The sequence below is a fragment of the Elaeis guineensis genome, chromosome 10, assembly GCF_000442705.2.
Source record: "Elaeis guineensis isolate ETL-2024a chromosome 10, EG11, whole genome shotgun sequence".
In the NCBI taxonomy this organism is placed as follows: Eukaryota; Viridiplantae; Streptophyta; class Magnoliopsida; order Arecales; family Arecaceae; genus Elaeis; species Elaeis guineensis.
Genome location: NC_026002.2, coordinates 68,841,008 through 68,852,798, shown reverse-complemented (window position 1 = coordinate 68,852,798; position 11,791 = coordinate 68,841,008). Strand labels below are relative to the sequence as shown.

The 11,791-nt window shown below is 32.3% G+C and overlaps 1 protein-coding gene across 20 annotated transcripts; it reads left to right on the top strand.

Annotated features, from left to right (window-relative positions):
• The first annotated feature begins 1,216 nt into the window (after nt 1-1,216).
• On the top strand, nt 1,217-10,924 carry LOC105035762 (uncharacterized). 20 transcript variants are annotated; one of them, XM_073244967.1, is made up of 11 exons: nt 1,217-1,526; nt 2,191-2,318; nt 8,104-8,275; nt 8,360-8,488; nt 8,753-8,956; nt 9,039-9,310; nt 9,389-9,724; nt 9,819-9,878; nt 10,134-10,191; nt 10,312-10,368; nt 10,544-10,924. In XM_073244967.1, exons 8-11 carry the CDS (start codon nt 9,826-9,828, stop codon nt 10,685-10,687), a joined length of 312 nt encoding a protein of 103 aa, XP_073101068.1. In that variant the 5' UTR covers nt 1,217-1,526; nt 2,191-2,318; nt 8,104-8,275; nt 8,360-8,488; nt 8,753-8,956; nt 9,039-9,310; nt 9,389-9,724; nt 9,819-9,825; the 3' UTR covers nt 10,688-10,924. The 20 variants fall into 20 exon arrangements, 12 of the variants coding, with proteins under 12 accessions (XP_073101068.1, XP_073101067.1, XP_073101069.1 ...); XM_073244966.1 differs by having other exon boundaries at nt 8,104-8,279; XM_073244968.1 differs by lacking the exon at nt 8,360-8,488 and having other exon boundaries at nt 8,104-8,279.
• Nucleotides 10,925-11,791: the final 867 nt, after the last annotated feature.

The following is an 11,791-nucleotide window of genomic DNA, read 5'->3' as shown; positions in this document are numbered from 1 at the left end:
ATTTGATTAAAATTTGATTAAAAATTTATGAACCTAATTAGATTAAATTTTATATATTTTATTTGGGTTAAATCAGATATGATTTTGTTTGGATTCAAATAAGAAAATTAAGTCCTTATTGGAATAGGACTCTTCTCCCTAATGCCAACTTAGTTTTCATGCCATATATCTCCATGCACAAAATTATTTTGCATAAAATTTGTTTACACCAAAGAGTCCTTTCCATTCTCTATCTCACATCCAAATTTAATTTGATTTTGATAAAAGAAAGATTCTGAAATTAAATTTTAAAATATTCCTTATCAGAAAAATCTGTTCTCATCCAGATCAACCTCTCTATGCCAATAAATTTGTCTCTCGTTATATGTATGACATTTTGAGGAGATTTTTTGTGAAAGATCAGTTGGAGAACTGAGTTACTATAAAAAAATATGAAAAGAGGTATCCCATATTTTTTTGGCATGTTTTGGGGTATAGAATTGTGAAGGGAGGCAGAATCCTGTAAGAGTCCAGGATCACTAGGACTCTTCACCCCACTTCCTTACATGACTATAAAATGGGCTTTTGTATTTTTTTTATGTGTGTAAGATACCAAAAGAGAGGTTTTCATGTGGTGGAAGTTTGGGCATGGTTCATGATGTGAAAAATAGAGAGGAGAGTCCTCTCTCTTGCGATATGCATAAAAATTTGAATTCTAGATTTTTGGATATAAGGGTTTGGGAAGAGGGAATAAATTAGAGGAAAATTATTTTCTTCTTCATCTTTTTTTTCACCTCTTCATCTCTTCCAAAAGTCCATCTTCAACTTCTGAAAAGGTTCTAGAGACACTATAAGAAAAATGTTTTTTTGTGATGGACTTATTTGTGATGGTTATTTTACCATCGTAAAAAAATTATTTACGACGGTAAGAAAATTTTGTTAATAAGATGTAAATTTTAATTACTATTTGCAACTACAATCAAATTTTATAATAAAAAATAAAATTTTTATGATGATAATAAATCATGATAAATAGCTATGATTTTTATGATAATAGTAGATCATGATAAATAATTTATAATTTTTATAATATATATTTTTTTAAAAAATAATATATTATTGTAGTAAAAAATTAATCTATAATTTTTATAATTTTTTTTTGAGGCGATATTCTGTCATAAAAAATCAGTTCCCGAGCGGTTTTTTTTTTTTTTTTTTTTTTTTTTTGCGACGGCATTTTGCCGTGAACCCTCTTCCCCACCGCCCGCTCAATCTCTCAGCTTCCCCTCTCCCACCGCAGCCTCCACTCCAAAACCCTCCTCCGCTCCAAACGTCCCCACCTCTTCGCGGTGTGCCGATCTCCCCCCCCCCCGGCACCCCCGCGATCTCCTCGGCGTGCCCCTCTCCGCAGCGTGCCCCCCGATCTCCTCGGCGTGCCCCTCCCCGCGGTGTGCCCCCCGAATCTCCCCGACGTGCCCCAGCCCGGTGGCGGTTTTGCCCCCCCTCCCCTGATCTCCTCTCTGTCGGACTCCTCCATCGCCGGTCAGGTACGATCCCTCCCTCTCCTTCTCGATCTCTCCCTCTTCATTCCCGATCCCTCCCTCTTCTTCCCAATCTCCCTCTTCATTCCCAGTCCCTCTGTCTTCTTCCCGGTCCCTCCCTCTTCTTCTCATTCTCTCTGTTCATTCCTGATCCCTCCGTCTTCTTCCCGATCCCGGTTCCTCCATCTTCTTCCCATCCTCCCTGTTCTTCCCGTTCTCCCTGTTCTTCCATGTAAAGAGAATATTTATTCTTGTTAACATGTAAAGAGAATATTTATTCTCACCGAGTCTCTATATGCTCTGTGGTTCCATAATTTGCTGGCCTATGCCAAGTCCAAGCAGTCGTGCCATTTGGTATTCTATATTACAGGAGAAAGGTTTGGCATTGTTGGGATCCTTGTTCTTTGATTTTTGTTTCACTTTCACCTGCTGCTGTATATTTATCTATTTTATTTTCTGCTGCACTGGTAGCCAAGTATAATATCTTTATTCAGCTGTGCATTGGTTTTGGTTTCCTGTTGGCTGCTAATTCAAATTTGATCAGGCAGTATCTACGGTTGATTGCACCTATTTATTCTTGTTTTCTAGTCAACACCTTTGGCTTTCAGTTTTTCATTATCAAAGAAGTGGTGCTATCATCTATGCTCAGCCTCTGCTATGTTCTTTGCAGTTTTTGGACTATCCATTCCATGTTTAAAATGTAGTGGCATGTCTACATAGCCTTTCAGGATGCCTTATGCTGCAGCATATCTCAGTTATTGCTTTTGGTGCCACGAATCTCCCATCCAATAGTTTCAGGTTGCTTGCTATGCTATTTCCTTACTGTAAACTTCCGTTATGTATCTATCAACTTTATTTTCTCCTGTGCTCCAGTGGCTGTATTTTTGTTTCTTCTCATCATGTACTAGGTCACCTTAGCAGTGTGTATATGTTATGCCTCTTTTATATATTTTCTTCTTTACCAAAAAAACTAATGTTCTAGTTTTCATGGTCAAAGTGTTTCAAATTTTTCTTTGTGCAAAATCTTAATTAAAGGTTTGTTTGTTCTTCATAGCATTTGCTTTTTATTTTTTGGCCCTCTCTTTTTTTATGCCTCCAAAGTAGTTGAGAAAATGTGTAGTTTGTTCAGGAAAATGAAGATTTCCATTTGTTGCGAGCTTATTAGCACGAATGTTCTTTCATTCTGTAATGGGTCTTTTCTGGTTGATTTAGCTGCATTCTTTTTTTATTTTTTTTATTTAGCATATTCTTGCTGTTTGCTTACATTTTACATGGGAATATTTCCAGTAAAATTTAGAGCTGTTATCTGTCGTGGTTTTATGTTAATAGAAATTTCTCCAACATCAAATAGTTCATCTTATTTTGGTGGTTAGCTTATCAGTCACGCTTCTTTTCACTGATCTTATTTTTCTTTTTTAGTCCTAAAGCTTGTTGTAACTAACTTACAATTTGTTGGATAACCACTGTATCAGTTGTACTGAAAAATAGGAGGAAAAATACGCATTTTTTTTAATATATTGAAATGGTTGGTATGTGCCTACAATCAAAATCTTAATTAAAGGTTTGTAATATTTAATTATTATAATGTAAATAATTTTTTATAAAGTGAGATCTAGTGCATTAGAGATTGGAGCTAAAGAGGCTCAAATTTATTTGTGATGAAAATTGGTTTTTGCTTTGAGGGTTTAAATAAAATTATCATTTATTGCTGTCGAACACTAAGCATTACGGAGAAATATCGCCAGCATCACAGTTTTTGTTCCATCAAAACTACTTAAAGGTTTTTTTCAAAAGAAATGTACTGATCTTTAATCTATAATGCACTCTAAAATATTTATTTGATCATTGATTAGGTATAGGTATGAGCTTTTTCTGCTTGGGGTACTTACGGAATAATAGCTTGCTCTATTTTGAATAATAGGTTCTCAAGTCTAACTAAGAAGATAATCATCTTAGTAAACTTTATGAAGCAATATCCTCATGATTGACCGACACTTGCAAATTTAAATACTCTATGACTGTTTAATTTCTTATATGTCGCTAAATCACTTGAGTATATATTTTGCTTTCCAACTATATTAGAAGTTGGACTCTCTGAGGTGTTTTTGCCATTTCTCTGTTCTTATGCTCTCATCCATCTGAAACTTATTGCTACCATATGGCTGCTATTATGAACCTATTTTTTGCATTCCATGGTTTGCGAGATGTGTAGATACAACCTAATAGATTTCCTACCTGAAGATGACATAATCAATCAAAACGTATGAATGTACAGTTCACATATTAGCACAGTTTAAATGTTATTTGAAATGACATTATCTTTTGAAAGACAATTTTCCTGACAAGATTACAAAGATTTCTTAGAGTAGCTCGGGAATAATTTATATATAAATCATAAAATTTCTTCATTATATAACAAATTATTTGGAGAATCAATATGTCAATAGGAAAATTTAGAATAAGTTAGAGATTTTATTTGCCATATAATTTAAAAAAATTTAGAAAAAATTAGAATAAGTTAGAGATTTTATTTGCCAAAGGGGCGTGGGTGTGTGTGTGTGTGTGTGTTGATAGTGTGTGTGTGTTGATAGTGTGTGTTAGTACATTTCTTCATATTACTAAAAAGTATGTATCTTTTTTGATATTTATCGTGTGTGTTGATGGTGTGTTAGTACATTTCTTCATATTACTAAAAGTATGTATCTATTTTGATATTTATCTTCATAAATTTTATTCTTTTGTAAATTTTATTTTTTTTGATATTTATAAAGAAATTATTGTATATGATTTTTAGGGAATACATAATGATAACAGTATCAGTGGATAGTAGTTATGGATAAAAGTTGGATTGATTTGCGAGAAAGGACTTCACCTATGTACATTGAGGGGGTCAATAAATTTTTGAACTTTGCATATGCTAATCAGATAGATAATGCAAAGATTTATTGTCTGTGTAAGAAGTATAAAAATTATTTTCTTGAGGACCGGCATATAGTGAAACAACATATTATTACAAAAGGTTTCTTGATGATATATAAGATTTGGACTTATCATAAAGAGACGTACTATTCTACTAGGTCTAACCAAGACTGTGGAAGTAGAGATTTTTTTGATACGGAAGATGATATGGTTGGAATGATACAAGAGGCAACTGGAATCTTAATGTCAAATGACAATATGAAATTTAATCATTTAATGAAGAATGAGGGTCATGAGGGGTCTAATCAAGAAATAAAAGATTTTTTTAGACTTCTTGAAGATGCAGAACGTCCATTTTATCCAAATTATACGAAATTCACCTCATTATCATTTATTGTTCGATTACTGTATTTGAAAGTGCTAAGTAGATGGATAGATAAGTCATTTATATTGTTACTAGAATTGTTGAATGATGCATTTTCGGAAGGGGTATGCTTGCCAAATTTATATTATCAAGCAAACAAAATCACCACAGATCTGGATTTTACTTATGAGATATGGGATGCATATCCGAATAATTGCATGTTGTTTAGAGGTAAAGATGAAGGACATGATAAATGTCAAATATGTCAGAGTTCCAAATACAAATAATTTACAGAAGATTCAAATGATGATACTACTAAGAATAGTCGGATTGTTGCAAAACAAGTGCGGTATTTTCCATTGAAGCCGAGGTTGCAGAAATTCTTTATGTCATCAAAAACTACAGAGTTAATGAGATGGCATGAGGAGGAACAAACAAAAGATAGTGTTCAAAGACATTCTGCAAACTTAATTGCTTAAAGAACTTTTGATGAACGAAATCCATTCTTCACTGTAGATTGTCGAAATATTAGATTTGGTTTAGCAGCTGATGGATTTAATCCATTTAGATCAATGTCTATAGCTCATAGCACTTGGCCTATTGTTCTAATACCATATAATTTACCATCGTGGATGTCTATGAAACAATCTTTCTTTATTCTTTCTGTGCTTATTGATGGGCCAAAAGGATCGAACAATAAGATTGATGTTTATCTACAACCATTGGTTGAAGAACTAAATGAATTATGGGAGAAAGGGGTACTTACGTATGATGCATCAAAAAAGGAGATGTTTCAACTTCATGCTTTATTATTATGGACAATCAATGAATTTTCTGTATATACAAATTTGTCTGGATGGAGTACAAAAGGTGAACTTGCATGTCCTTCTTGTTATAATCAAACAAAATCAACATGATAGTCACATAGTAGAAAATTTTATTATAGAGGGCATCGACGGTTTTTACCGAATACCCATAAATTTTGAAGAGATAGAATATCTTTTAATGATCAGAGAGAATGCAGAAGGAAGCCTGTTAAATTATCAGGTTCTGATATACTAAATTAATTGAATGGAGTACTCACAGAATATAAAAAGGAAGATCTTGTAAAGAGAAAAATAAAAAAAAATCAAAAAGACACTTCAGGTGGAAAAAAGTCTGGATGGAAAAAGAGGAGTATATTTTTTGATTTACCATATTGAGAGCATAATTTGATTTGGCATAATCTTAATATCATGCACATTGAGAAGAATGTATGTGACAATATACTTTGGACAATATTGGGGGTTGCAGAAAAATCTAAGGATAATTTAAATTCTCGATATGATATGCAAGAAATGGGTATAAGAAAAGCATTACATCCATAACGAATATTTGGTAAGGTTTATTTGCCTCCAGCTTATTTTACAATATCCAAAGATGACAAAAATATCTTCCTAAAAGTGCTAAAAAATGTCAGAGTCCCTGATGGTTATGCATCTAATATCAATCGCTGTGTACATTTAAAGGAGCATAGTATTTGGGGATTAAAAAATCATGACAATCATATTTTGATGCAACAGTTACTTTATGTAGCTGTACGTAAAGCATTATCTAAGGATGTAGTTGAGGCATTGATTGAGTTAATAAATTTCTTTAGGCAATTATGCTCAAAGGTGAATAAGATGGCTGATCTAGAGTATATTCAAGGTCGTATTGCTTTAACACTTTGCCATCTTGAAAAGATCTTTCCACCTTCATTTTTTGATATAATAGAGCATTTATCTATACATTTAGCAGAAGAGGCACTCATTGCTGGAGCAGTGCAATTTAGGTGGATGTATCTTATTAAAAGATAATATTATTTATATAAAATGAAGTATGTCATACTCTTTCGATTTTGATTTATTGTTATATAAATTTTATCTAATTTATATCTATATAGGTATCTACTTACACTCAAACTTTATATGCATAATCGAGCTCATCCGGAAGGCTCAATTGCCAAAAGATACATGATGGAAGAGTGTATGAATTTTTATTCAAGATATTTACAGGATGTTGAAACTAGATCAAATCGATCGATTCAGAATAATGATGGTGGAAATAATTCAGATCGTTCCATTAGAAAGGGAGCCAAAATATATATTGATGAAGTCACATGGGAGCAAGCTCATCGTTATGTGCTGCAAAATATTGATGCCATAACTCCTATTCAATTGTAAGTTTTATAATCAACTTGTAAGATATACTAACAAATTTATACTTATTTAAGATATTATTTATAATATTTATAGGAAGCACATTGAGCATTTAAGAAGGCAAATGCCTCGTTCATCAGATGATCAAATTGAAAAGGTCCATGTATCAACTTTTCACATATGGTTGAAGGAGCATGTAAGTAATCATATTTAATTTTTTCTAATAATTCAAATTCAAAATTTTTATTTATCATTTAATTTTTATATAATTTAAAAATTTATATATTAAATTGAATATAGGTAAGAACATCTGAAATTCAGTACTCAGATGAAATTCAGCATTTTGCTAGAGATCCAGACCAATTTGTACGATGTTATGGTAGATATATCATCAACGATTTTTGATTTCGTAAACTTGATAAGGATAACAAGAGAATCACTCAAAGCCATGGTATTGTTGTCAAGGCACATACAAGTATTGGAGATATAACCTATTATGGAAGATTAATAGATATTATCAAGATTCGATATACTAATGATATGCAATTTATGCTATTTAAATGTAATTGGATTGGTGATATCAAGGGAAGGAAGATAGATGAGTTTAAGATGATACTTGTCAATTTTAGTCATCTTTTATATAATGACAATGATGTTTCAAATGAATCATTCATTCTAGCAAGTCAAGCAGAGCAAGTATGCTATATTTCAGGTCCTATAGAATTAGGATGGAGTGTTGTTCTCAAGATGACAGTTAGAGATTTGTTTGATATGTACTCAAAAGATGGTTCAAATTTTGTCAAATCAGTATCTCAAGTAGAGCCTTTTAACGAGCAACATTTAGATGAGACAATATATACTCATGATGATGATGTTCATTGGGTGAGGAAAGGTGTAGATGGAACAACTGTTGATGATATGAGATCCATCGAAGATGATATTGAAATGGATGAAGACGAATGACCATTGTTAATTATGAAAATTTGCATGCAAGTTATTATTGTTCATTTGTTAGTTAAATTCTGTATATTTATTTTTTATATTTACTTTTTGTTAGTTAATATTGTTTATTTATTAGTTAAGATGAAGATGATACTTACTTTTTATGTTTTACATATAGGATAGCTCCAAAGAGGAGACATTGTATATCCATGTTGGATAGATTACAGGCTTATTCATCATTTCAGTCCAATCACGATGAGTCACAGCAACAATCACTTTCAGCATATAATACTCAGTTACATAGACAGCGATTAGAGACCGCATTATCTCAGCTACAATCATCAGATGTTGTAGGTAAAATCACTTATTCTACTTATGTAAAGTTAAAATCATTGTACTATCTTATCTGATTATTGTATTTGGATACTAATTAGATATTTCGAGTCAGTTAACTTCTAGACGAAGAGATCGAGACATGGTTTAGGGTATTGAGTTTTGGAGCACGGGTCAAAAGTTTTCTTTGGTATTTGATGCTCATATGCAACCTTGTGGGTTCAATGCAAGTAAGTTCAAGAGTCAATTAGGGGTAATAATGAAAAATGGGACATATGTCCCATTGACATATGCATCTTGGAAAGAAATACCCCAATATATTTTAGACCACATTTGGAAAAAGGTGCAGATAAAATATATTTATAAGTTTTTATTTTATAATTATGTATTTAATTGTAGATTATATTTGGAAGGAGATGCGAAAGAAGTAATCTTGTCTTTTGTATTCATACATTTTATATGATTACTAATTTTGTTAAATTTTAATTTTATAGAATAACAAAGATGCTCCTAATGAATATAGAGAAAATAGTTTAAGGTCGGTTGGTGAGATCTGGAGGAATTGAAAATCTTATATCAAGCATCATTACTATGATGAGCACCAGAGGGAAGAAAATCTTATCTCTAGACCTCCTCCGCGTGTGAAAGCTGATCAGTGGGAGATACTTGTTCGTTATTAGGGACAAGAAGATGTCCAGGTACTTATTTTTTTGTGATTAATTTTTTTTTATATAATAAAATTATATATTATATTTTTAATTATATTAATAACTTTTGTAGGCACAGTGTGCATGAAACAAAAATAACAGAAAGATGTTGGGAGGTTTGCATAAGACAGGGAGAACTTCATTTTCTGTTATTAGAGCAAATATATATTTAGAATATTATAAGTTTATATTAAATATAACTCTAGTGTAAATTCTTATATATATCTGGATTATTTATGTGAATAGATGGAAGAAGAGAGATTAGAAACAGATCGACTAAGCATGTTTATTAGAATACGTACTTCAAAATAGGGCGTCATTGATACGGATGTACAAGAGTATATTGTAAGTGCATAATTTAAATTCTCTTTACATATAGTATATTTTACATATTAATGTTAATATTATAATTTATTGTTACAGGAGGAGATGAAACGACGACTTGAGGAGATACCTGAGGACGAGTGCACACCAGTACTAAAAGATCGTATCTTTGTGGAGGTGATGGGAGAAGATGGACATGGACGGATGCATACTTGGAGTTCGAGCATGACAAAATGACGTTTGCATCAGTAATTTTATCAGACACCATCAGAGGAGACCATTAGGAGGATTCGGGATGAGCTTCGGACTGAGTTTGATGACAAGATTTTTTACTTGGAGGCACAGCTTCATCGAATGCGTGCTCAGATGGCGAGTAGATCTTTTGCACATAGCCCAGTAGATACTCCTTATTCGGTGCCATTCAGTAGTAGGCAGGTATGATTTATTTATTTAGTTAGATTTATATTGTACATTAATTGGTTGTTATTTATAATTAATTTTACATCTTTCAACTTTTTATAATATATAGGTTCCAGATGCATCTAGTGCTCACCAAACACATGCATCGGAAAATGAGAGATTCACTCAGGTTTTTGATGAGATTTGTGATGATATTCTTGTTGTCCGGATTTTTTTTCGAACTATCATTTTTAATAGTTTTGTTGTTAAATATTTTACAAGGAGCAAAATGTGGAAAAATATCTTAAAATAGTTGTCCAAATGTCCTTCAACTTGGCAGAGTTTTCTATTATTAATTTAAGTGTTTCTTGTAATTCATTCATGTCAAATTGCCATACATGTTTGTATGTTAATAGATTTCCTTTTTGTTGCATATAATATACAGGGATGACTCTTTCACCACTTCGGAATTCAATGCAAACTCATGTGTTTTTTGCGGTCAAGTATGTCATATATTTTGCTGTCATTTTCTTTTCTTTTTTGTTTTGCTTTTTTTTTTTCTAATTTTACTTGTCGAGATCATTACAGTTCTTTGAAATGGACATAATTCTCTTTCCTTTTAGTGTGACAGGCTGTATCGTTTTAGTTGTTTAGAGGATCCTGGATCCTGTGAAATAAAGGTCACAAGCAGACCCCACTTGGTTTTTTTGGTGAATTCTATTATTGTTGGCACATGTTCATATTGTTGGCACAATGGTCATATTACATTGCTAAAATTGTTCTATTAATTTAGATTTACTGGCAGATGGTGGACAAACGGAACATTTGACCTCTTTTTTTCCTCTTGTAATGCAGCTCTCCCAGGCTCGAACCGACACCATGGCACTTATCTGGCCAAACCTTTCATCATTGCACCAAACTATATATACAAAAGAGTACATATATCAAAGCATGCATCATGCATATGTGGGTTTAGTCACATGCATATCGCATGCATGATATGCACATGGGATTTGAATTGCTATATCTCGTGTTATGCTTCGAGGTGAATTTCACATTGATTTGATTATTCGCAAGGTATAGAAAGAATGCTTTCTTAATTATGGAAACTTGTCTTGCTTAGGATTAGACTATGGTGCTGTCATGATGTATGTTCCTTTTATGAAACCTTGAATAAATAAGGTATATAAGCTTGTAACTTCCAAATGGTAGGAATCATGAACCTAGATTCAAGAATGTATTCCCTTAGTTTTAATATGATTCCCAGGCATCAGAACATGTGTTGTTTCAGAAGCATAGAATCATTTTTCGAGGTGAATGTGGTAGGATATTTGCATGGTTCATGTGATTAAATTAAAGACCTTGTGCTTATGAGCATAATGATGATTTGCTGAGAGACAGCATTCATAGTATTGGTCCATTAAACATGTAGGTTGGGTTATTGCCTCACTGTTGAATCAATACTTGCAAGTGATTTCAGAGGTCTTTAGCTCATCACAGTTCAGAATATCTTAGGCTGCAGAATTGATTTTCCTTTCAAGTTTTTGAAACTTTTTTTGGTTTCAGAGCTACTGACTTTGGTGTCGGCAGGGGGTACAAGATGATACTTGAATGGTTGCAGCCATTTTAATGAGGAAGATAATAAAAACTGAAATGTTATGCATGATTTGTAGCTTCAAGATGGCGGCCAGTTTTAAAGTAAATCAAAGTAAATCTGACCATTGTGTAGTATAAAAAACAATAATTTCTTGCATTAGACCTTTGTGCCAACAATATGAACATGCCAACAATATTCATATTGTTGGCACATCCTTTGGTACAGGAAGTCGGGAATTGCAAGTGGATTCCATTTTAATCTTTTTTCTAAAAAAATTATTTTTATTGGTGATCTCATTTTATATATTTTTTTATAATAATTTATTAAATTAATATATATTTTTTATTTATTTTCAGGTTTAGGTACAAGTCCATGAAAATGAAGCAAGTAAATTTCTTGTTTTGTTTTGCTTTTTATTGTATTTTGGACAATAGATATATACTTGAATACTTATGTTATGTTTGAGCAAAATCTGGATGAATTTTTAATATTAGATAATATATTTC